General features: G+C 40.2%; 1 protein-coding gene across 5 annotated transcripts in view; it reads right to left on the reverse strand.

Annotated features, from left to right (window-relative positions):
* The window catches only part of CCSER2 (coiled-coil serine rich protein 2), a 137,798-nt gene extending 120,296 nt beyond the window's left edge, over positions 1 to 17,502 (reverse strand). Inside the window, exons 1-3 of one of the 5 annotated variants that reach the window (XM_073353361.1) lie at positions 17,087 to 17,500; positions 16,451 to 16,731; positions 1,862 to 3,344 (exon numbers count right to left, since the gene is read on the reverse strand). In XM_073353361.1, the coding sequence (XP_073209462.1) occupies positions 1,862 to 3,305 (1,444 nt within the window). In that variant the 5' untranslated portion in view covers positions 3,306 to 3,344; positions 16,451 to 16,731; positions 17,087 to 17,500. Of the gene's footprint in view, positions 1 to 1,861; positions 3,345 to 16,450; positions 16,732 to 17,086 lie in introns of all 5 variants that reach the window. The other 4 variants (XM_073353362.1, XM_073353364.1, XM_073353363.1 and 1 more) reach the window with 4 other exon arrangements.
* Between the last annotated feature and the right edge of the window lie 10,058 nt (positions 17,503 to 27,560).

Below are 27,560 nucleotides of genomic sequence, written 5' to 3' on the forward strand. Positions count from 1 at the left end.
TTTACCATAAGGAGTTTTCATTAAGCTCAAGCAACACCAAATGGGTCACTATTTCATTGGATTCCTATCTTGTATTTCAGCATTATATGATAATTGACATTTACTAATACTGCATTGAAATAAATGTCAAAGATAAGCACAATTCACTCTTGAGAGCCACCAACTGAAACTTAAGTTCATTACATTTAAAAAAAAAAATTAGAACATGAATTGCCACTGTCAGTTTTTCCTTTCTAAAAATATCTAAAACAGAACAAGAGTTTTTCTTTTGGACGACAACTCAGTTTAACATCTTATATTAGTAGTATTCAATGTTTGTACAGAAGACTGGAAAATACAGTATCCAAGGCCAGGGATCATTTATCAATCATTAATAATAATTTATATAGGACTTAATACAACTAATTTGGGAATATAGAAAAACTAGTTTTACTTTACGATGATTTAGATAAATTAGAAATACTTACAAACAAGTTAGTATTTCAAACAGAAACTTATTTCTCTACATAAGATACTCCTGAGGGAATTCTGCATCACTGCGCATGTGCAGAATTAATGTCCCATGCAGATATCTTTGCTTCCCCGCAGAAAAATGACTTTCTGACAGAGAAGCAAAGGAAAACTGCAAGAGCAGTCATGTACCACTCCCTAGCTGTGCAGGTACATCGTTTCAGACACCCACAGAAGCCAACGGAGAGGTAAACCACCATAGGGCTGGGAACACCACAGCCAGTGGCTTCTACCTGAGCTGGGAGCAGCTGCTAGCTGGGCTGGAGGCAGGAGAGGATGGGACTTCCTCTTCCTCTGCAAGGAGTGGCCTGGGCTGTGTCAGATCCACCCCCAGAAACCTCCCCCAGCTGCAGGAAGCTCAGCATCCTCCCCTACTTCCTGCTCCCCATCACTCCTCAGCTGTGGGGGGAAGGCTCACTGTACAGGAGCTGCTCCCTTATCTGCCCAACCCCCAGGCATCTGGATCTCCCATACCCAGACACCCCCACCAAACCCCACCCCATACACCCAGAACCCCCCTAGCCCTCCGTACCCAAACCTCACAGAACCTCAACCCCTGCATCTGGAGCCCCTCTGCACCCAGACCCCCTTCTGAACCCCCACTCCTGAACCCAGACCATTCCCCACTGAGCCCCCTGCTCTCAAACCCCGACCCTGATGAGCCCCACCCCTATGCACCACCCTGAGCCCGCACATGGACCCCACGCCACTGACCCCCAATTAGCTGGACCCAGACCCCCAACCCACAAAGCACCACTCCCCCAACACCCAGGCCCCCTGCTGAGACACCCCTCCCCCAGACCCACACTGCTGAGCCCAACAACTTTCACCTGGAAGTGTCTACAAAAGTCCCATTGCCCCTCCACCTGGAACCCTGCACAATAAGCCTCCGTGCATCCAGATCCTCCCACATATAGACACCCCACTGCGTTGCCTGCACCCAGACTGTCCCACACAGAACCGTCTCGCCCCACACCTGGATCCCCCACACACACCTGGATCCTGCCTACCCCACACCTGGTGCAGACCGGCAGGGTCCCAGGGTGTTTCTGGGGCAAGCCCATGCTTTGTGCTGTGTCAGGGTCAGGTGCAGCCTCACCGCTGAGTCTGTGTTCTGGGAAGGGGGGATGGAGAGGTTGCAGGGTGATCTCCCACCTTCGTACAGCTAGTGGCCTGTGCTCCCTACTGCCATGCTAGAGCCTCTGCATTTATTTATTGACAAATAAAACTTACAGAATTTTAAAATATTGTGCGCACAATTTTTAATTCTTTGATGCAGAATTTTCAATTTTGACACTGAACGCCCTCAGGAGTAATAAGACAAATAAATAGAGTACAACAAAATATTTACCAAAAACATCTATATCTAGCCATTCATCGGTGTTACAATGAGGCCTTTCACTTTCCTTGAGAGAAGTGACTGGATCTACTGGTGTTGCACCTCCACGCAATAACTCTTCAATAGGGACTTCTTCTTGCTTCACTTGTATTCTTCTGTTTAAATCTTCTAGATCTATAAAGTCATCGCTGAAGTCTTCACTCAAGTCATTCTTCTCAGAAGAGGACAAGGAAGATATGGATATTTCATCCACATCATCATTCATGCATATGACTTTAGAGCCATGCTTCCCCAGACTGTCATGAAGGGCTTCACCACATTCTGTTCTTTGACTGTCATTTTCTAGGTCTTTTTTCTCAATGGCTCCGTTGACATTTACTGTAACCTCAGAGACCTTCACTATGCACATGTCAGTACTTGTACTTTTGCTGTCATCCACAATGATCTTTCCAGTAAACGGCTGTCTGGTAGGTTTCAGTAAAGAAGGACGACCCATACCATACCCCAAAGAGGATGATGCCCCGGATCCATTTGAGAGCGGTGGCTTCTTTAAACCAGAGGTTGATATAGAAGTGTATGGCCTGGTAAATCCATACCTTAAAGGTTCATTTCCACTAGGTAGATCCAACTGTTGGGCATTTCTTGACAACAGAGTTGACCTCTGAGACGCTCTAATAGCCAGGTGCTGTTTTTGATAAGGCCTTGTAAGATCTACAGCTTTATTAAAGGAATGTGATCTGGTTAAGGATGCAGCAGATAGGAAAGAATTCTGAATGGAATGTGAAAAACTTTGTGATCTACCCATTTTTTCACAGGAAAAAGATTTAGCATTGTCTGTGGATTGCGCCAAACTCTCTCCTGAACTGGTTCTGGTGGCATTGGAGTTAATTCTACACTTCTGCAAGTCTACAGATGGCCTATTTCCATAAAACCCATTTAAATGTGATTTTGGAGCACTGATTCCAGAATACGAAGTCCTGCCAAATAACGTACCTTTGGTAAATTTCGCTGAACTAGACAGTCCAGGCAAAGACTTTTGGTTTAATTCTTCTGTAGAGGACACAAACATGTTGACTTGCTTTGCTGTTTTTGATGTTACTGAAGAGGTGCTGTTCAAACCCACCCTGAGCACATCTTTCCCAAATCCTCCTTGAGAAGGAGGATACTTCTCAGAATCATCTAGTTTTTCATTGGAATTCTGGGCAGAGTTAGACTCACCACCACTTTGATCACCAAGTTGATATTTATTTGATTTTTGCCAGCTAAAAGCAAAGGAAGACATATGAACAGTGCCATTGTGCTTGCTGCAATTTTTGCCACGACTGCTATGAGAATTCCCTGACAAGGGAACAGCTGTCCTATTTGGCATTGGCTGTAGGGTGCTCCCTAAAGATTTTGTTCCGTACTTCGGTAACTTGGAAACCAAGGATGTCCTGATATGATTTTTTTCTTCCATGAGCTATGGGGTTCATTGGTCCTTGAAAGTTTCTTGATTCTGTGGAAATGAAAAAGAAGAAAATATTACACTTGAATTAACAACTCAGGAGAACACAATACAGCTAAAAATTATAAATGACACATGGATGCCTAATTATATCAGAAAAACACAGTTTACCTATATATATTTCATGAGTTTCTAGAGATGTTCTATCCACCATTAGTCAATTGTGCAACATATAGCAAACAAAATGTTTCAACTACAACTGGAAACAGCTTGCTAATGGTAGCCATCTTACTAAAAGGGTGGGATCATTTGCAGTATTGCCAACATCAAGTGTTAAAACTCAGTGGCAGGCCACACAAAAAACCATGACTGATTTAAAAATAAGTGTTGCATGTTTTAATTTGCCCTCTGGTTCCTAAGCCTTTAAGATACAGTTAATTTTAATTTTTCAAGCTTTTCTCTGCATGAAGGCAGGTTAAAAACTATTATTTTAAAATGAATGCTCAATTTCTCATGCAATCACTTGATTTCAGCATCTGGAGCTTTATGAAAAAACAACTTAAAATATCAAAAAAGACTCACGAATAAGTCACATGAACTGGCAACACTGACTTGTGAGAACTGCAGTATAGATTCTGATAGGAACTAGTTTTCAAAATCTTCCTTCTTCCTTACCCACCAGCCCCAGCTCCCTGGTAGACTCCAGACTGCATGGAAAACTACTGTGCTCTCCAACTGGAAGTTAAATACCCCTGACTCGTCCTGATCCACCTAATCTCTGGACTTCTATCTGAATTAACACAAACACAAGCCATTTGTACTGCACTGAGGACAATGCCATCGCTGCCTGGCTTGGTGAAGGAGGGACACTTTCTGAGTTGTCCGTTCTTGTCCCATATGCATGGCTTCCCTCTCAATAACCTCTTAGAGTATATCAGACCTATAGGTAGTTATCCACTCAAGAAGCTGAACAAAGGTCCCGATGGTTCAGCAACAAGAACTCCAAGCACCTCATTCAGTATTTCAGAACTTTGAGCAACATGAGCAGTCACCCAAAATTGCAGCACTTGTAATTTCACAAATGAATAAAACTAAGTGTGTACAGAGTTGCCATCATTACCCTTTAGCCAAGTGAAAGCCAAAGTTTAAAATTGTGAATATGTTTACAGCAACTTTGCACCAGAACGGAGGACAAGAGAGTCAAAGAGAAAGGACAATATTCTGAAGTACAGGTATTGAGCTCGCAAACCCGACCAACAAGTTACTTTGGTGTAGTGTACTTGATCTTTTGGGACTTTTTGATTGCTGTTGGTAAGTATGGCTTGTATACTGTGACTTTGTAAATGATAGCAGATGGCATATGCTATGCATTGCAAAATGCCGTCTGTTATATAGAATTTTTTGGCACGTTAGTAGTTTTGGAGACTTCCCTGAAAATTCTTTGGCTATTGATCTCTGATATTACGTAATTTTTATTCGGTAGATGTGCAACTTTTTTTAATAGCATTCCACAGGATTTAACATTAAGACTGGCTGAGTGTGATGTTAATACTTGTGGATGAGTTGCCTGCAAAGTCAAATAGCAAGAATGGGCACAAGTCTTAATAAATAAAATCTTATGCATAATGAGAAACTATCTTTTAAACAAACAGAAGACAGGTTCCCCAAACCCTCCTTTAATATTAGAAATTCTAGGACATCATTAGAAATTCTGCTCTAGAGCATGGCCAACATCACAAGACACTGAAATTTGAGAAACAGAGGAAAAATATTTAGTGCACTTAAAATTTTTAATATCTATGTATTTAATGCCAATGTCCAATGAAAATTTAGAAGCTTCTGTTCGTTAAAGATTCAACAACCTCTGCCCGCTCAGCTAAGCAGGATTCAAAATATACATCAGATCCAAGGCAAATCCCTCACCCACAAATGCCTTCAACAAAGGCAGGGAAGTCCAGAGTTAACATCCTTGATATCTTTTAAGGTTAAAAGCTAAGATTTTTTTTTATATTTTTGGAGAGAAGAAATTACAGGCCTCCTTTATTCATGATAAGGAAGTAGAGCTAAAACAACCACCCTAATATTTTAAAAATCATTTGCAAATCACCTGTAAGACTGTTTTCCATTCTACAGAACTGGACTCTTCTTACTCAACTTCTTACCCGTCCCCAGTTCAAAACCAAAACAAGTTCTTTTCAGCTTCAGTTTCTCATACGCTCTGTGCCAGACATTCTTCCCTTCCCCCTCCCAGACAATTTTAATAATATGGAACATAGGGAAATTCTTCAATCCTTTTTACCCCATTTTACCTATAAAACAGCTTGTTTGTATGACTTCGTGACTCACGGTATGTCTATACAGCTGGAGCCTGGGGGTGGGAGGATTCCAGAGCCCAGGCTCTATGACTCTGTGGGGTGGGAGGGTCCCACAGTTCAGGCTCCAGCCTGAGCCCGAAAGCAATGAAAACAGTCTCGTAAACTGAACCCCGCAAGCCCAAGTCAGCTGGCACTGGCTAGCCATGGGTTTGGGGGTTTTTTTTTGGTTTTTTTTGTTTTTTGCTGTGGAGCCATACCCACAGACACCCCTTGGCAAAGGGTCCTCTGGTCCTTGCAAACGTTCATCTCAGACCTGACAAACTCACTGCACCAAACACATCTTACAGGTTATTTTTCCATAATGAATATCATGCAAAGGTATCCTCAGAAAGCTCATAACTTGTCAAGGATCAGCCATTGCAAGATGTATATATGCGTTACATTTAAGGAATAATGTACGGTATTTATACTAAAAATATGCTTTATGGTCTGGAGTAGAAATTGGCCACCAGGAGATAATGTGTCTGAATGATGGCTCATTCAAGTCACCCCGCCCGAGTCTGCTGGTGAGGTAATGCAAGATTCTATGGTCTACCCTTGCCACATCCCGGAACAGTTAGTCAATGAAAAACCATGAGAAATAACAAACAATCAAAGCCTCTTAAATATAGAAAAGAAACTCTACAACAAGGCAGAGGTTCATCCGGCCTGTGAATAGACATGAAAGACTGTTTTCAGTATAACAGTGTAAAGAAAGGCAATCTGAATCCATTCACTGAGGGAAACCCCTGACGGAAGGGATGCTTTCATGAACATTTCTTTCTAGTTATTGATAAACTAGCCAGCTTCTAAACAGACTGAACTTGGAGAGGAAAAAAAATCTACTTTATCTAATAAAGTAAACCATTGATAAATGTAGAGACAAATTCACGCTTTATGATTTTGTTTTGTTTTGTAAGAACATGTTTCCACCACTCTCTGGTTTCTAGTTAAATCTTTATTCTTTCATATAATGAAACAAAAGGAGGTTTATTTAAGGGCTCATAAGTGTTGTGTGGTTTACAGGAGCAGTAGTTTAAGGTAAAACTGGTAAATTAGGGTATGGTACACCTTTGGGTGCAGAGGATCTGGAAATTCTGTGAGTAGTTAGTGTCACGGGATGGACATCCCAGGGGAATGATCAAAGAGATTTGGGGATTGAGGCGCATCTATTGCTAAACTGCCTGGAGAAGGAAGGGCTGGCATATGTCCACAGGAGAATGCCTGACTGGCTGAAGGGCTGACAGGTGCCAAAAAGCTGACACGCAGCTACCACAAGAGAGACTCCCTCTCATTGGAGACAGGAGGTAACAGGGTGACTCTCAGTCCTGAGAAAGATCACAGACTTGAAGTTTGTTTAAAAGATTGTGACAAGATGTAGATGTAGGCAACAGGAACAGTACAACAATGAAAAGCTTATTTAAAGTTACTTATTAACAAATTAAGACCATCACAATGATGTCGAAGTCTGGGGTTCACATCACCTTCATCTTGTATTTACAGAATAGATGGCTCAGGAAGACAGGATTACCATAATAACTGTTCAAATTAGCATTACAAACAATAAATAATAGATATGGAATACTGATGGTCAGAGTAGGTGTCCTGTTACTGTTTCTGCTGCCTCCATCATGGAAATGAAGGACAAACAGTTAAACTAATCTCAAGCCATGTCTTTTACTGTAGTTTCCAGTTACCACGACCCAGATGATAAAATGTAGGTCACATTAAAAGTACATAAATTCTGTATTTTAATGTACTCAAGCTTTAACTGTCCTACCGTACATACTATTCATTCATTAACAATCATGGAAAAGGTTAACAAGTTCATTTTTGTAAGTCATATTTTAAGTGAAACAGTATTTTTAATACTTCATAAACTAAAGAGTCCCTGGCTCAGCAGCTGTGCATAAGCTTAGTCAGCAATTCAATAAACAGCCTAAAGATGCTGCCAGAGTATATAGATTTTTTTCTAAATGCGGGGGGGGGGGGGGGAAATCTGGAGATAATGGCAGCAATATGCAAGAAGCTAAGATCAGAACTGACCATGGACTTTTGGTCATCGTAACAAACAGGTTATGAAAAAATTATCTCAGGGTATTGCTGGAACAAGTGTGTGTGGGGAGAGGAGAATAGCACATCCTTCTTTTGACTCTTCCCATTCTCCTCTCTTTTCAGGACTGATACAGCAGCATTATGTTCTCAGAGCCAGAATGCTTTTTATATATGCATAAAAAGTTGAGAGCCATAAATAATTGAATTGTATAAGACTAGGGAATTTAGGTATGACGGTGCATCCAACAAGCCGCCTTTCCAACAGAGGATTACAAATGATACATTCAAGAAGTGAATGGGGATTGAAATTTTCAACGGAAGTCAGGATATAGTAATATGTTTCACAGCTAAGAGAAAGAAAAAAAGCCTGTAAAAACAGCTTTGGAGTTCACTGTGCAGCACTAACACAAGAAGATGGTAATTTGAGACTGAACGACATGAACTTTGTACATTCATCTCTGACTCTCCTCCGCCAGATAAAGAAATGACATTGCCTAGTCTCATTAAAGATAAACTTTTATTGAAGATTGGTTATGTTTGCTTCAAATATTGTTTTTTTTTTTACATTTAAAAAAAATCAAGGAAACATTCAGAATAGTGTTTCTGTTCACCTATTTTAACTATTGATTTGCAGAATACAACATATTTTGGTATTAGCAAATGGAGCCCAGGTTTAAAAACATCAAAGTTGAGAAATAATATGTTTATTAGTCAGCAACACAACCAACAGTCTGGAAATGTTAAACAGAAATATATTTAAAAGATCTCCAAGAAGTTGGAAGACTTCTGTAACAAATCCTAAATATCTCCACTTGTGGATTTTTGTTTCTCTTTGTTTGTTTAAATAAAGATACCATACTCCACCCCAAGTCTTTCCTACCTACTATTCTGACCATCACTAAGAAAAATTACCTGCAATAATTTTCACAAGACCCAAATGGGGGCTCCCAAAGCAATGAGGTTTTGAAAGATGTTCCTCTTTTACATTCCACTTCCAAAACACAAGGGCAAATATAATAGTCCCTTTCGCTGCTACTACCTTTGAGAGCAGGAAAAATATTTACAAGAGTCAGCATGAATCCTACTCTACAAGAAAGGTGAGTGCATGAATGAGAATATTAAAATTTCATACCTTAAAAAAAAAAAAGGACAAATATGTTATTTCTTTTCCTCAAGATCTACTATTAATACATTCCTACTCTTCAAGATTTTGAGGAAGTTCCTAACAATAAGCTCTACAAGGATCACAATAAAATAACTATCAAGCACAGGTTTCTCACAACCAAATAATGGACTTAATCAGTGTTCATATTGCTAGAAGCTAGTCCATGGAAGGCCTACTTGTTATGAAGGCATCACACCAGCCTTAAAGTATGTTTGTGAAGAACAACTATAATAAAAAGCACAATAGCTCTGCTTCTAATGTGTATTTGGTGCCACCTGTGAGATTAAGCAAGTTTACTGTTGTATTCCTGTTCACGCTGCAATGCCTGAGAGAATTCCATTGCTACTTTGTATCACCAAAATTGTTTTCTAAATTCCAGTCAGTTATACTTCTACAAGCCCACTGAAGTCAACAAGATTGTTCAGTGATCACGGATACCCAAGTTCAGCCAGCAAAATCTTTATTAAATGATGGACATGCACAAAACAAGATCAGCTTGCTTCAAAATCCAGGTTATGTATGCAAAGACGACAGCTAGAAATGACATTTTAATTGAAAAGTGGGCACGCTGATAAGGCTCTAATGAGATTGATTGTGGATCTCCAAGTGTTTTAAGATCTACAGTCATCTTTCAGTCTAGAACTGCTTTTTAACCAAGTTGTAAAATGAGAGAGTCTGGTCTCAGTGAGAACATTAACTAAAAAAACCTAAGGATGGTATCGGATGCATGAATCCACATAATAATGCTTTAATTAAACATCAGATTACTCCTATGTTACTATATTTTGAGCTGGTAAGCAACCTAATGATTATGGTAGGTAAGCATAACCAGAATTCATAAGAATTCTGAAAGAGATTCAGCCATATCTAAATAGACAAAGTTAGGATGTTCCTACAGATGAAGCCTGTTCCAGATGCGGATTCTAGGATAAGTCAATAGTTGGGCTTCGTTAAGATTCAGTGAGCTAACTGAACATTATTCTCAGCGCAGTAACATACAGATGTGTGACCACAACTATGTGTCATGAGACATAAGGCAATGAATGCTAATCCAAGAAGTTTAATCACTGAATGTGTCAGGTATAAGGAAAGCAATATCTTTTAGTAAGACAGTCCATTGAAAATGGATATCAAACCTGAAATTAACAGGTATGGGGTTAGAAGAAATTCCCTGCACATGCAGGAAACTGAGCATTAATTTCTATGATCAAAGTTGATCACTAGGAATGACGCACAAGTAAGCCAAGGGAGGATCTGTGGAGTTCCTTCACAATGCGAGACCTACACATACACTCGCTAATAGACGCCTTGCAGGAGCTGCCTATTTACAGGTAAACTTTGTTCCATATTTATGCAAGTAAAGGGAAATCTTGTACAACCATAGCCAGCCTTACTTTACCAAAATCACACCCCAAGAATTAAGTCCTCACCAGCAGATCTGATTTAAGCCAGAGTCATCCCAGGAGACAAATAGGTTTATATAATCTGAAGTATCATCAGGATGGTCATACATGAATGGACTGCTGCCAAAGATGGCACTTCCAGAATTAATTTCATGTCACAAAGATATTGGGCAAAGTATGACTGCCAAGACAAGACTCCATTTTGCATTTCTAACACAGAAGAACTGTGAGAATACAAATATTGCTGTGACCAGTCAATCTGTCATGTCTTTATATAAAATGTACAAATCCACCATTTTGGGAGACTATGGCAATGTTGAGTTACTTCACACAGATAGCAGAGACCCCACCAAGTCCTAACTGGTTGTACACAATAGGAAAATAGGAAAATATAAAAATTTATAACCTCCCACTGGACCAGTGGACAAAATTTCTTAGGAAGGAAAGACAGGGAAGAGAGCCAAAAGTGAAATAAGTTTAAAGTATTTCTGTGCTCACTGAGAGAGCAGGAAATTTGCAGACCAGCAGAGGCAGAATTAAACTGTGTTCTCGCAAAAGAAGGGGCTGAAACCAAGTATTTCTCCTGACTCACAAGTGAGGTCCTCCCTTCTAGCCTGCCATAGCAGACACAAAATGTGTGGAACGGGAATACTGTGTGTGAACAAGAAATAACCAATATTTTCTTGTATTTTATTTTGACTAGATCCACTCATTTACAAAGTTTTTCAAAAGACATGCAACAAGATAAGCAGGCACCGCATATAGCCACTCTGCAAGCTTCATAAGATTAGGCAATTCTTTTTGATAATTTTCCAAGCATCTTAATGGCTAACTGGATTAACCTTAAATATTGAGTGCCTTGTGTTTCACTTTTCTACATATTCTATTTCCTTTCATATATTCACATGTTCACCTTAAGCTTTTCATCACTATAATAGAACAGTGGATTAAAATTAAAAGAAGAGGCTAAAGCTAACAAGTTTAATTCAAGATGTTGAATTGAACATTGTCGTATTAAAAAGTGGACTTAGCATCAAGTAATTGACATTGCCAAAATCAACTCACATTACACAAGATTTGTGAGGAAAAAAAAACACTGTACTCTACTGTCAGGCACATTTTCTATTAACTAACTATAAGAAACTTGTCAGCATCAATTCCCACTCAAAAGCCATGTGTTGATTTGTCTTATAAAATGATATAAACAAAAAATTCAGACTGCCTTCATGGTGGTAAATTTAAAGAAAAAAGTTGAAGAGGATTCAGGATATTCCACCATTGCAGAAAGGTATAGCCCAATAAAAATATCAGAAAGTCTGTCTGAGAACAGTAACTTAGATAGCACCAGACACTAGACTTCAGATTATTACAAAGAGTTTGTCCTGCTTTGACTACTGAATTAAAAAAAAAAAATTAAAAGCTCAGCAGTGATATGCATATTGATTCACCAGATGCTTGGAATACCAATGACATTGAAAGTACCCAGAGGTTTGTAATTTGTATCCAGTATCAGGACTTATTTTCCAAATTAAGTTTGAGCAACAGATGTCCAATTTAAGCGTAAGAATATAGTTACTAAGAGACAAATACTGACATACAATAAAATAAAAAGTTAACTATTAGCCAGTTAGCATCCTATGTCCTATGAAGACAAATACAGTAGAACTTCAGAGTTATGCACACACCAGTCAACCACACCCTCATTTTGAACCAGAAGTACACAATCAGGCAGCAGCAGAGACCCAAAAACAGTACAGAACTGTGTTAAACAAACTACTAAAAAAAATAAAGGGAAAGCAGCATTTTTCTTCTGCATAGTAAAGTTTCAAAGCTGTATTAAGTCAGTGTTCAGCTGTAAACTTTTGAAAGAACAACCGTAACGTTTTGTTCAGAGTTAAACATTTTAGAGTTAAGAGCAACCTCCATTCACAAGGTGTTTGTAACTCTGAGGTTCTCCTGTATGCGTTTGACTCAGACTGTACAACATCACACAGTCATACCAGATTACACAATGTTGTGATAACACAGACTATAAAAATGAATCAGGTGCCAGATATTACCTTCAGGGCAAAGATGTGATAATTAATAGAAAATTACCATATACTTAGTCTTATTGTAGGATCCATCTCCTGCTGTCTACACTGGTTTTAACAAAAATTTCTCTTAAATGCTCAGCACATTTAATCTCTCAGATTAAGTAACAAGGTAAAAGTGTGCCTCAACAGAAGGAACTCAAAACAAAAATAGTATACACAAGATTTAAAATACACACACATATAGCTCTACTTGTGTACAAATTATATTTGAACCATATTTACAACTAGATTATTCCCTAAATATGTATAGATTTTTGTCCTCTGATTCAGGATACTTTTTTTGAGTGCATCTACTCCAACCTAAACTATGCAAAATTGCAATAGAAAAACGAAAGATGTGTTTCAACCTACTTTGGAAGCTAACAGTAGTATGTAAATTGAAAAAGGTTACTACTATACATAGTTCAAAACATATAGATTTCTATACTTGTAAAAGTCATTTAATGACTGGCTGCTGAAAATGAAGCCACAAAAGACAAACATCCTCTTCACAGACCCACAGCTGGAATGTAACAAGATACTATTCTTTCACAGACAACCTATGTGTAACTTTAACCAGTGTTGGCAAAATTTACACCAGGTGTCAGCCATTGTATTACTTTTTTAAAAATAAGATTAAGTTGTAATTCAAATTTTACTTTAATTTAAGGAGAATCAGCTATACCAAACTGTTTTATTTTCTATACCAATTATTTTCAGATACTATATATTGAAGAGGGGCTTTCATATATGAACATGTTAGATGCTTTACATGTTTTAATGACAAATTTACCAGTTACCAAAGTTTATTCAAGAAACTGATCCCTCATTCTGTTTTCTCACATATTATACTGTCCTCATATTCAGCCCAGAGTGCTTTGGATAGGCATCTTTTTATTATTTGAATTGAAATAAAATAAATTATGCATTTTAGCCTCCTAATTACAGAAAGCACCACTAGATATTTGATATCCTTACCATCCTTTTTGGCAAGGAGTCACCCAATGTAAACCTAACATGGATACCTTTCTCTTGTTAAAAAGACAGCCCTGTTGATTACACTTCAGCATATTGACAGTATCACAGTAGCATATGCAATAAATGTATCCACTGAATAAAATTAAGGTTATCATTTCCAGAGATATGAACTCTAGCTATCTTATGCAAACAAGATTTTTTTATTATTTAGACATGATTTTTGCAAGATGCTTCTAGTTCTACAGAAGCTCTGCTACCTCTTCACTGTCAGTGGCAAATTCCTAGTATCTTAATCATTTAAAAGGGATAGAGTCAGATTTGAAAATACTAGGCCCCATTCTTAGAAACACTTACACACGTGTGTAGTCCCATTACACTTAGTGGGACTAAACATAAAGTTACTCAAGCGTGATTTGACCAGATTGAGGTCATGTTTCTGGGGGAGAAAACATGGTAACTACATTACTAACTCCTTAGATAAATATTTAGAGTTTCTTTTTTTAAAAAAATCAAGGTTTAATAAAGACTAAAAATAGAAAATTTCCAAAGTAAAAATATTCCCATTATTTGTTCAAAGTAGTTTTTCATTTGTATTTACAAAACAATACCCTACAATGATTGCAGCCAAAACAGTAGGAACCTAATAATGAAACTGACTATGAACAAAATAAAATAGACTAACCAATTTTCATTATCTGCTCTGACAGAGCAAAGGATAAAAAGAGCATAATAATGTTTTTAAATTCTTTACATTAATAATAACCAGACATATCCATATCTAGGTGCCTAACTTTAGACACTCACTTTTGCAATATTTAGCCAATGTTTAAAATATATCAATTCTACCTTCACAGAATCCATTACACTATGTATGCTGTTTGTCTACATTTTGAATTTCTTTCAAATTCAAAAAGACCACTAGTACTTGTGGCACCTTAGAAACTAAAATTTATTTAAGCATAAGCTTTCATGGGCTACAGCGAAAGCTTATGCTCAAATAAATTTGTTAGTCTCTAAGGTGCCACAAGTACTCCTGGTCTTTTTGCAGATACAGACTAACACGGCTGCTATTCTGAAACCTTTCAATTTCAAGAGTTTATTAGTTTCATTTTTGTTTATAAAAGTAACTTTTTGGTTCCTAAACACTACCATAATGCTGAACTTTGGAATGGAAAGTACTAGAGAAGAATGTTTTTTAAAAACTGTTTCTATTGGAATTTACAAACATTTCCATGGTTTGTATTGGGTTTTGGTGCTATAAAAATGCACCAGAATAAAAGCTTACATGTTGCACCAGAATTAGTAGTAGTAGCAGCAGCAGCATTTTACCACTCCAGGCTCACACACAACATGCAAATACGTGGTAAGAGCTAAGGCACCAATCCAACAAGCTGACCCATGCAAGTGGACCTCTATGATTGCATGGAGATTCAACGGCTTCAACAGGAGTCTTCCCACAAAAACACGCTTGAGGCCAAGTTAAACAATAAGCCATACATCAAATGCACTCTTTTCAACTCCCGACAAATTGAAGCTGGTGAATTAACCACTGAATTCAGCTTTTGTTTTCGAAAAAACAAAAAAAAACTTTTACAAAATAAACAAATTGCAGCTTCGAAGTCTAGAAGTCTAAGTTTCACTCCCTTTTCTATGACGAGCAACCTTCTAATATTCTACTTGCCCACTGACAGGTTTTTGGGGTTTTTTACCCATTGTAGACAACGAGTAAAATATTTTTAGTTCTCTCATTATGGGAAGAGATGAGAAAATGTTGTTTGTTAAGTGTTAAATATAAATTTTACAGAGTGGTGTAGGCAAGTGGTTACCTCAAGTACTGGCCCACGTATCTGTCATGATGTTTTAGTCTTCCCCTCTTTACCTCATGTCTGTGTTGGACACTAGTATGCTGCCACAGCATTGTTCCCGTTCAGTTCTGCAATCTTTGGCCTGGTCTACGCTACGGACCAGGTCAACATAAGGTCAACATAAGGCAGCTTTCAGTGACCTAACTATGTCAGTGTCTACACTAGAATGCTGTTCCCACCGATGTAAGCTGCCCCATACATTGACCTAATAACTCCACCTCTGCAAAAGGCATAGCACTTAGGTCAGTGTAATTAGGGTAAGTGTGTCTGTGTAGACACAGCATTACTCACAGCACCTGCTGGCAGTCCGGAGCCCTGCCGCCAACTCATGGTGAGGAATTGGTGGGGGCAGAAGAACCACCCAAGCCCAGTCATCGCCCAGGCTGGGCTCTCCTTCCCCCACCAAATCCCTCACTGGGAGGCAGCTGGACTCTCCTTCTCCCCATGAGGCTGCAGCAGGTCTCCAGGCAATCAGACAAGCAGCAAGGCTCCCAGTGGGAGTGCCCCCCACTCCCTGCTGTAAATCTGACAGCCCAAGCTATTAGCCCAGCACAGGACTGGATTTCACAGCCCTGAGTCTACCTGTGGTGAAACTGACAAGAATGTCAGTTTCACAGCTGCTTTTAGTTCAAGCAGGAATCAGAGAAGAAATGTGAAATAGCAGCAGCTGTGAAACTGACAGGAATGTCAATTTCACTGCAGGTAGGTTCCCTGATGTCAAATTGAGCCCCTGCCTAGCACACAGCTGGAGCGGTCAGTGCCCCAGACTCCAGCTGTCAGTACCTCACAATGCCTCACTTCAGTCAGTGCAAGTGCTCCTGGTAAGGACGCACACTACCAGCAGAAGGAGGGTAATGTGGATAGAATGGCTGTTTTAATTACCACAGAACCTGAAGGTCAACCTAATTTTGTAGTTTAGACAAGCCCTCAGTTTGAAGACAGAGCTTGAGCTGCTCCAAGTCAAGGTTAGGGTTTGATGTTGCCTAAGTGCATTGGCACATTAAAGTACATTTGATTGAATATGAAGTTACAAAAGGCAATGGGTGATACAGGCAAGGTCTTATCCTCATTAATGGAATGTGAATTTATTTCTTTCCAAAAACCATTTTCCTGTTATTGTTACAAACAACCCCTAGAGTAAAACTGAAAGACAGAGAAAAAGATTATCTATTTTTTCAGGTTGTTTACTTCAGGCATGTGCATTTCCCATGTTAGACCCCAACCCTACAAAGGGCTCCTCACAGGCAAACTCACAGACTCACACTTTGCACAGATTCTTTTCCTTCAGCAGGGCCTTAACTAGCGGTTTCCTCTATTGTTTCTGTGGGTGTTAGCAACAGGAAAAAGCCATGTTTAAAATAGAGAAGAGGTGATTGCAGCGGTGTACCACTCAAGGCTACTTTTAACTCATCATCCTGCTACAGTTGCCCCCAAAGAATGCCCCACACGGGCATGGCGACCCTGGTGTAGAGCCCTGCGGCCCACGATGGCCACACCTCTGGCACAGGGAGCACAGCAGTCAACGCTGCGAAGCCATCAGCTGCTGCAAGTGACATTCAGACAAGATAAAAGGTTAAGGCTGCGCCCTGCTATTAGCGTATCATGCAGAGAGAGCCTCCCTCCTCCCCAGGCGGCTCATGTTTTTCATGACACATCCCCTTGGCCTAGGAGCCTGGTGATGCTGCAGCATCCCCGGCACAGCCAGCAAATCACAGCCAAGCCCCAACCCACCCAGGCACCACGAGATGGGAGGGCTGCATCGACAGCAAGACGCCCGGCCAAGGGGTGGGGAAGGGACCTCCAACCCCACAGCCCAGGGGAGGGGTCCAGCCCCCCGGTACTCCCGGCGTAGGGGGGAGGGGTCTTGCTGCACTCGCCGCCGCCGCCGCCGCACTCACCACAGGGATGGGGTCGGGGTCTGTGCGGTCTCCTCCTGCGGGGCCCGGGCTCCGCGTCCCGCCGTCTCGGATGAATGCCGGCAGCGCCTGGCAGCTAAGGGGTGGGATGGGCCGGGCTCCGCGCACACCCGGGCAGTGTCCTTCGCGCTCTGGCCCCTCCCCCGGAAATCAGGCCCGCTCCGCGGCCGGGGCTGACAGCTGACAATGAGGTAAGCGCCTGCTACGGCGCACGCGCAGCCGCTGCCGAAAGCGGCGTGCGCGCGCCCGTCCTACTCCGTCTCCTTCCTCGCCCCGTGGGCGCGCGCGGGCGCCGCTGTCTTTCCTGTTCGATTTCTCTCAACGGCTTTTCCCGCCCGCCCTGGCTCAAACCTGCGCTGGGAGAAGGAGCGTGTGGCCACGCCGGGCCTCCCCGTGGGGGCTGGGGCGGTCTGCATCTGACACACCCGACCCCCGCATCCGGATGGTTCGGGGGGGGCGGGGGGCGACGGCCGTTCAGAAGACTCTCCCCAGCTCCCGCGCCGGGCCACCCTGCCTGGCGTCCTCCGGGTGCGGGATGAGGAGGCCCAGTGTGTACGTGTGGGGGGCTCGTAGGAGATGGTGCTCTTAAGCTCCTCTCAGCACGTGTACCTGGTACAGGCAGGGCCCCGCCATGCTGATCCCCTGGCGGGGCGCCACGCCCTGCCTAGAGCAGAGAGTTGGACAGCTGGGGTGGCACACCGGTGCTCGCCCATGCAGCCGTCTGGTCAGTTTCTTGGCTCTCCCATTGCTGTGCCAGCTTTTCATCGGTTTTAGTGCCAAGCCTGCTTTGGCTGCCCTGCCCTTGCCACTTCTAGCCAGCTCCCTTCTTTGCTCTTCTTAATTGTGTTTACCTCAGTTCAGGCCTGTGATTCAGCACCTATACCTCAGTGATTGGCTTTTGCCATCAGTATGTGTATTTCAGTGCTTCTGTGATTTGTTTATCTGCATTGCTTCAGTTTTATTTGTGGTTTTGGAGTACCAAAGTGTCTCATTCTTAGTATCTTATTTTTCTGCATGCCAGATTCCTCATTCCCTTGAGAAGAAGAAAGACCACTCAGAAGCTTTGAGGCGTGTCCATGGAGAAGAAAAGCATGCTTATAATTGATGAGCATAGTTCCTGCAATCTCTGCCTGGAAGTGGGGCACACTGCACAAGGATGTCAGAGCTGTTTGCAGCTGTCAGTCCAGCTATTGGGAATGCCTCCAGCTAGGGATGCTGGAACTATTTTTACAGTGGCGGTGCTGAGAGCCATTGAATCAAACTGTAAACCCTGTATATAAGGAAACCACTTCAAGCCAGGGGGTGTGGCGGCACTCCTACTTCCAGCACCTATGACTCCAGGTTCTCCTGAAAACAATCCTGAAAATGCCAGTAATTCTGGTATGAGGCCAGCCCAGAGTCCTTCAAAAAAATAAACCCACTTGAAGCACTTCTATACCACTTATTGGCATAGTTTGAGTGCCTCTGATCTATTAATACATTTAACCTCATAACATCTCAGAAGCATGATTATCCCCATGGTGTAAATGGGAAAAATGAAGCAAGAGAGATTGTCATTTAGCAAAGTCACAAAGATAGCAAATCCAGGAAATAATTCCAGATTTCCTGACTCCCAGCCCATTGCCTTACCCACAAGACCGTTCTTCCTTTGAATCAGCTTCAACCACCAAAAGCATAAGGACTCAGCAAACCTACTACCTGCATCAGAATAAACTTAGGTTTCCCCTAATATGTTCAATAAAGCAGCCTTACTGTCCCCACTAAAGCATACTGTATCATCCCTCCACACAGAGAGAGCGTGGGCCACTACTTTATGAAAGAGAGACAGTGTTTTATGCCATGCACTTCCTGAAAATCAAAAAGACAGGAAGATTCTGACCCATTCTGGATCTCAACCTGAGTTGAGATCTCTTCTAAAAGTTTTATGCCATGCACTTCCTGAAAATCAAAAAGACAGGAAGATTCTGGCCCATTCTGGATCTCAACCTGAGTTGAGATCTCTTCTAAAAGTAGTTGACTGGCTATACACTCTGGACTTTGCTGATCTATAAAATAACTATATCCCAGTCACCAGTAGTGTTTCTGGGTCCTTCTAGCTGAGTGTCCTGCTATGCTCCCTGCAGGTGTGCAGAAACAAAGAGTATTCAGTTAAAATCCATGTCTCCTTCCCACTGCTGCTCTTTCTTGGACCAAACAAAGTCAAATACTGCAGTATAAAGCACGTTGGTTATATGAGGAGCAGATTTGTTGTCTTCTCCCAATTTCCCATAGGGGCTCCACTGCTGTTGAAGTAGTTCAATTAGCTATTCACAGATCAACCCCTAAACAAAATAAATCACTTCAAAAGTTTAACTAGAAACTATTCAAATTCTGTAGTCTTAATTTGATTTTTTTAAATCAAAATTAGGTCCAGTTTCATCAAATATTTAAGATCTGGATCAAAGAACCTTAACTATAGAAAAAATGGGAAAATTCTAAGAGAAGACATAATGAAGCACAAGTGCAAAATGGGAGTACTAAGAGCCTGGTTCAAAGGCTACTGGAGTCAATGTAAAAGATGCCATTGACTTCAGTAGGGTAAAAGCTCTAAATCTCTAGCAAGGTTAATGAAAAATAATGTTTTGGTACATCAGAAAATTGTGTGTATGGAAAATTTGGGGGTACAAAAAAATTAGTTATTCCAAAACCTTTGGCAGTGTCTGTAAGAATTTTCTCTTTATTGAATTCCCTTACAAAATTTGACCCTTTGTTACATATTCTAAAAATCTCTTTTTCCTTCGCCTTGTCCCATCAATCCAGTTTGGCAGTTCTTGTTCCTCATCTCCAAGCATTTTTGTCAAGTACATCTAAGCTGAAACCAACCTTCTTCATATCTTCCTTCAGCTTCTTGAACCACCTTTGTCTAGGTCTTCGTCATGCTCTTTGTTCTCTGACTACTAGCTCTTGTACTCTGTGGCCAACATATCTCACATCTCGTTATCTCACATGACCCAGCCATCTCAGCAGATACTCCCTGAGCTTTCCCATGATGGGACCTGCCTCCATCATGGGTCATACTGTTTCACTGCATAGTATGTCAGTTTTTGTCTTACCCAGCATCCACCTGCACATTCTCATTTTGGTAGTGGAAGTAGTTGTTCTTCTGTCTTCCTCATTGGCCAGCATTCTGACCCGTATGTCATGGCTGGCCTAATCATGAACTTCTACACTTTGCTCTTTGGTTTATGTGACATATTGTATAAAATTCTCATCAACTCCTCTGTTTACACCAAGCACTCTTCATTTGCTCCTAACATCCACATTCACGTTCCCATGACTCAACACTGAATAAAAGTATTCAAATTAGGGCTGTCAATTAGTGGCAGTTAACTCACGCAATTAACTCAAAAAAATTAATCGTAGTTTTAATCGCAGTTTCAATCGCACTGTTAAACAATAGAATACCAATTGAAATTTATTAAATATTTTGGATGTTTTTCTCGTTTTCAAATATATTGATTTCAGTTAAAACACAGAATACAAAGTGTACACTGCTCACTTTATATTTTTTATTACAAATATTTGGACTGTAAAAATGATAAAAGAAATAGTATTTTTCAGTTCACCTCATACAAGTACTGTAGTGCAATCTCTTTACAATGAAAATGCAACTTACAAATGTAGATTTGTTACATAACTGCATTCAAAAACAAAACAATGTACAATTTTAGAGCTTACAAGTCCACTCAGTCCTACTTCTTCAGCCAGTCACTAAGAAAAACAAGTTTATTTACATTTACAGGAGATAATGTTGCACACTTCTTATTTACAATGTCATCAGAAAGTGAGAACAGACATTCGCCTGGCACTTTTGTAGCCAGCATTGCAAGGTAGTTACATTTGCCAGATATGCAAATGTTCATATGCCCCTTCATGCTTCGGCCGCCATTTCAGAGGACATGCTTCCATGCTGATGATGCTCATTAAAAAAATAATGCGTTAATTAAATTTGTGACTGAACTTCTTGGAGGAGAACTGTATGTCTCCGGCTCTGTTTTACCTGCATTCTGCATTCTGCATTCATCTATATATTTCATGATATAGTAGTCTCTGATGATGATTCAGCACATGTTGTTCATTTTAAGAACACTTTCACTGCAGATTTGAAAAACGCAAAGAAGGTACCAATGTGAGATTTCTAACTCGACCCAAGGTTTAAGAATCTGAAGTGCCTTTCAAAATCTGAGAGGGATGAGGTGTGGAGCATGCTTTCAAAAGTCTTAAAAGAGCAACACTCCAATGCAGAAACTACAGAACCCAAACCACCAAAAAAGAAAATCAACCTTCTGCTAGTGTCATCTGACTCAGATTATGAAAATGAACATGCATCAGTTCACACTGCTTTGGATTGTTATCGAGCAGAACCTGTCATCGGCCTGGACGCATGTCCTCTGGAATGGTGGATTAAGCATGAAGAGACATGAATCTTTAGCGCATCTGGCGTATAAATCTTGCGATGCTGGCTGCAACAGTGCCATGTGAATGCCTGTTCTCACTTTCAGGTGACGTAACAAGAAGCAGGCAGCATGATCTGCTTCATATGTAAACAAACTTGTTTGTCTAAGCGATTGGTTTAACAAGAAATAGGACTGAGCGGACTAGTAGATGCTAAAGTTTTACATTGATTTATTTTTGAATGCAGTTATTTTTTGTACATAATTCTACATCTGTAAGTTCAACTTTCATGATAAAGTGATTGCACTACAGTACTTGTATTAGGTGAACTGAAAAATACTTTTTCTTTTGTTTTTTACAGTGCAAATATTTATAATAAAAAATAAAGTGAGCACTGTACACTTTGTATTTCATGGTGTAATTTAAATTAATATATTTGAAAATGTAGAAAACATCCACAAATATTTAAATAAATGGTATTCTATTATTGTTTAACAGTGTGATTAATCACGCAATTAATCAGTATTAATTTTTTAATCGTTTGACAGCCCTAATTTAATGCACAGACTTAAATTCTATACCATCTATTTTTACTGGCTTCTCATTGTTCCGCTCGACAAAACATTGCACTTCTCTTCAGCTTCTCAGCTACTTTTTTTGATTTCCCTGTTGTTGTTCCCACATTCAGGGAAGCCAAACATGGTGCTTGGGCCTGCTTGTTTAACCAGCTATGCACCCAGAATGCAGTAGCCTTTTTCCATTTTCCACAGCCATCAGGCAACGAACTTGTGCTCCGTTTCCAGGAGACATCCTGACATTCTACTGATATACTCCCTAAAGACGAAGACCCATGGAGCATGTGTGATTGGCACAATTTTTGCAAACCATTTGGCCAGGCCTGATGTTCTTGGTTTGAAATCGGAGTCCCTTCTTGGTGAGCTGCCTACCATGGCTAATGAGGCACTTCTGCCCAGAGCAAGCTGGTTATAAGGCGCCAGACACTCACCTTTTCCACTCTCACATTCAATTAAGAACACCATCACCATGACAAGGCAAGTGATAGGATTGTAGCTGTCACAGGCTATATATTATGCTGGCTACATGAGGCATTTTCTAAGGAGTGAGAAGAGCTCATCCTCAAACCCACATCGACTGTGGCAGCTCTTTAGAGGTACGCTATTCAAATCTTCCCCACTTAAATCAATGTGCTTCATCTACATCAGATAGAATATTTATAGTGACTCTAGCCTGGCCTTGAGATCAGGAACATAGTATTATGAACATAATGGGAAGAAAGAAGGATAACATAATGTTTAGATAAAAAGATTTTATTTTCCCTGTTACTAATAGAACTACTTGAATTTATAGAAGAAATTTTTGGCCTTTCTTCCTGAATTCATGTCATTAGGTTTTGAAGCTTTTTTGCTGTTTTAGAAAAATTGAAGCAAATGAACAATTTAAAAATATGTTTTCTATTTATAATGAAGCTAAAGTAATATTATTAACACATTTATGCTAAAAGGAAGCTCACCTAAATGAAGATGATGATGTTTTAATTAATTCTTTGTTATTTAAATATGAATTAGTGGCATATTTGATGGTAAATTGATTTCTTGTATGTTTATTAGACATTTCATAATTCTATGAGTACGTTTTAATTTACCTTTTAAATTGCTAAAAGTCATTCTCGGAAGATATATTTTCCTTTTTTTTTCTTTTTTTTTTTAGCATTAGAAAGATCAATAATGTCAAATCTGCTCTTCCTTTGTTTTGTTGGAGAACTTCTGGGTGGTCTCAAGGATGTGTACTGTGAGCAATAATCCCACAAAGGGCAAATCTGTTGAATACTTAACAAAGGTTCCCCCTCTCTGTAATTTTAACAAAAACCAATAAAATAAAATTTTAAACAGTCTCATGAAAAATCCTCTCTCTGCCCAGTTCTTCAGTTTTCACTTTCATGACTCTTGTGATCTCACAGTTTCACTAGTTGACCAGTCATTCCAGAGTCTTCCCGCCTGGATAAGAACTTAATTTGTAATGTGAAAAATAAGCAGCACTAGTGTAGCTTTCTGCATTTATGGGCAAATATTCTTCCCCCTCTCTTTCCCACTTGCCCAAGAGAGTAGGATATGTGGAGATTATGGGAGGGTGTGTGGAATTCACAGCTCCAGAGGGCTTAACATATGTTGTCATGCTAGGAGTTTTGGGGAGGTCTAGGACCAGAGTATCTGATGTGATGGTTGGCTGGGGACCAAAAGACTACTTCACCCATCAAATTGGACTGGTAGCCATGAAGCAAATCTCCTCTGCAGGGCAGCATTGTGGGGAATAGGATTTCTAATCCCTGTGTAGCTCCCCAATATCTAGCCAAGGTAGTCAGGCTTTTTTCTTTAATTATTAAGTCGAGTGAAGTTATTTTATAATCAATGGTGTGCAGCTTTATACAGCACAGAGATCTCTCCCAGCATGTGAAACATTATTTATTTCAACTTCTGAAATGCACCTGAAAGGCAATTTCTGACCAAAACTGATGGAAATATTAGCATATAATTAGCATATTAAATGAGGAACATCATAACTCAGCAACACTAGATGAACATTTATAGTGAGAGTAACAGCAATAATCGAAAACAGGACGTTTTAGGCTGCTCTTATTTTTAATCAGCCCCCTTTCTGTAATAACATTTTAAAATACAACCATATGTCTTCTTTATAGTTTTTGTGAAATGAAATGAGGAAGAGTGAGATTAATCTAAGATTCATCATAAAAGCATTGAAATAGATTATTGGTGTAACTGCATGGCCACCATTGAATCTACCCTAGAGCATCAGTTATTAAATGGAAAGATATCTGTAATTTTTCACAGCAAGCTTAATTTATTATGTTGTACCATTAGGTTTTGTATAGCAGAAATTTTGAAAATAAATGTTTCTGTATTTTTTTTGTACAACGTTAACCTTATATATAAATGTTCTTTTGGAACAAGAAGTGTCTATTCAATTTAAATAATTTTTTCTGGGACCTCTAATAAACACATAAGTAACAACACGTTTCAAGTGTTGGGGCTAAGTTGTGGAACCCTTTCTCAGGCTGTTGAGCACTTATTTATGTGAATAGTCCCTTTGACTCCAATGGGTGAGTAAGGGCTATATAATCTTGCCCTTGCTGTCTAGTTATTCTTAAATGGCTACAAGGTCTATGACAATAATCCAAATTTGTGAGAGGAACAGTCTGAAAGAAAAGAGGGAACAGCAAGAAACAAGGAAGGAAAAGGCCCGTCACTTCCCGCAGCTCCCATTGGCTGGGAACAGCGAACCGCAGCCACTGGGAGCTGCGCGGGGCCATGCCTGCAAATGGTCAATGTCAAGACAAGGTCTTGCAGCCAGCCAGTGGATTACCCTGATGGGCCATGTGCCGAAGGTTGCCGACCCCGAGTTATGTAGTAACATCAACTTCTACTGCACAGCCACCACAAGCTCCTCTACAGCAGTTGTGCATGAAACTATTATATGGTACAAAAGCATGTTTGGCATGGTCACTGCTATGAATAGCCAAGGAACACTCAATCTACATGCCATGTTCCGGTCTCTAGAAAACATAAATTATACTGCACAATTTAAGCATAAATTAGTTCTGCTGCAGGGAGTGGTATATCATACACATTCAGTTAGCAGGAGGCCTGCCACTAGCCGCAAAGAAGAAAACATAGCTGTGCTTTCAAAGCCTTGGAGGAAATATACATGGGACAAAGGTCCATGGAAAATGGCTCTAGTTGTGACAGATCTATCTTCTGTGGAAGTGGGAGCCACATTTCCTGGGCATTCCACTGTGCTGCAATTCCCACTTCCATCAGATTCTGGATGAACCAGTGCGTAACAAACCAAGATTCTTGATTATTGCAGATTGTACTGTGACGGGTTGGATCACAGAAACCGCCTTGTGATTACTTCTGCCCCTGCTTTCCCTGCCAATTTGGGACTCCAGCACCCTGTCTTGCTGAGCCAGACACACCAGTCTGCTCCAACACAGACCCAGGGTCTGAATCACATGCCCCAAAGCTGTAGGCTTAATTAAGCAACTTAAGAAGTGTTCCTGTCTTTAACACTCAGATGCCCAACTCCCAATGGGGTCCAAACCCCAAATAAATCCATTTTACCCTGTATAAAGCTTATACAGGGTAAACTCATAAATTGTTCACCCTCTATAACACTGATAGAGAGATATGCACAGCTGCCCCCCACCCCAGATATTAATACATACTCTGGATTAATTAATAAGTAAAAAATGATTTTATTAAATACAGAAAGTAGGATTTAAGTGGTTCCAAGTAGTAACAGACAGAACAAAGTGAATTACCAAGCAAAATAAAATAAAACACGCAAGTCTAAGTTTAGTACAGTAATAAAACTGAATACAGATAAAATCTCACCCTCAGAGATGTTTCAGTAAGTTTCTTTCACAAACTGGAAGCCTTCCTAGCCTGGTCACAATCCTTTCCCCAGTATAGCCCTTATTCCAGCTCACGTGGTAGCTAGGGGATTTCTCATGATGGCTGCCCCCTTATTTCTGTTCCACCCACTTATATATCTTTTGCATAAGGCAGAAATCCTTTGTCCCTCTGGGTTCTTTTTTGGTGGTTCAGGTTCTGTAGTTTCTGCATTGGAGCGTTGCTCTTTTAAGACTTCTGAAAGCATACTCCACACCTCGTCCCTCTCAGATTTTGGAAGGCACTTCAGATTCTTAAACCTTGGGTCGAGTGCTGTAGCTATCTTTAGAAATCTCACATTGGTACCTTCTTTGCGTTTTGTCAAATCTGCAATGAAAATGTTCTTAAAATGAACAATATGTGCTGAGTCATCATCCGAGACTACTGTAACATGAATATATGTCAGAATGCGGGTAAAACAGCTGGAGACATACAATTCTCCCCCAAGGAGTTCAGTTACAAATTTAATTAACACATTATTTTTTTAACGAGCGTCATCAGCATGAAAAAATGTCCTCTGGAATGGTGGCTGAAGCATGAAGGGGCATATGAATGTTTGGCATATCAGGTATGTAAATACCTTGCGATGCCGGCTAGAAAAGTCCCATGTGAATGCCTGTTCTCACTTTCCGGTGACATTGTAAATAAGAAATGGGCAGCATTATCTCCCATAAATGTAAACAAACTTGTTTGTCTGAGTGATTGGCTGAACAAGAAGTAGAACTGAGTGGACTTGTAGGCTTTTGAGTGCAGTTATGTAACAAAAAAAAAAATCTACATTTGTAAGTTGCCCTTTCATGATAAAGAGATTGTACTACAGTACCTGTACAAGGTGAACTGGAAAATACTATTTCTTTTGTTTATCATTTTTACAGTGCAAATATTTGTAATAAAAATAATAATATAAAGTGAGCACTGTACACTTTGTATTCTGTGTTGTAATTGAAATTAATATATTTGAATAATGTAGAAAAACATCCAAAAATATTTAATAAAGTTCAACTGGTATGCTATTGTTTAACAGTGCAATTTATCATGATTAATTTTTTGAGTTAATCGTGTGAGTTAACTGCGATTAATCAACAGCCCTAGTAGGTACTGAAAAGAAGGTTAGATGAGATGCTTATGCAAACTGTAAGGCAAAATATAGACTAAAAGTGTATCCTCCTGTCAGTTCAAACCTATAATACTAATACAGTAATAAAGCCCTTTTAATGCATAGAGCCAGATCCTAAGAACTGTCTGATTTTCCCAGAGCCAGGTCAGGGGTGTTTGTGTATGCTCTAGTTCTCTGCTGGGGCAGTGATTTTAATTTATGCTGGCTCCAAACAACTTCAAGGAGCTGAAAATGCAGCTCAGAATCACAATGGTACATCCAGGCCACATCCCACCTCCCCTAACCAGGCCCACCAGCAGCAGTGGTAAGAGTCCCTTGGCAATACCCCACAAGAGAATCACCCTTATAGTATGGTTGTGCCAATTTTAGGGCTAGTTTGCATTAATAATGCGATACAAATAGGGCCGGTCCTAGGTGT

The sequence above is a fragment of the Lepidochelys kempii genome, chromosome 7 (genome assembly GCF_965140265.1).
Source record: "Lepidochelys kempii isolate rLepKem1 chromosome 7, rLepKem1.hap2, whole genome shotgun sequence".
Taxonomy (NCBI): domain Eukaryota; kingdom Metazoa; phylum Chordata; order Testudines; family Cheloniidae; genus Lepidochelys; species Lepidochelys kempii.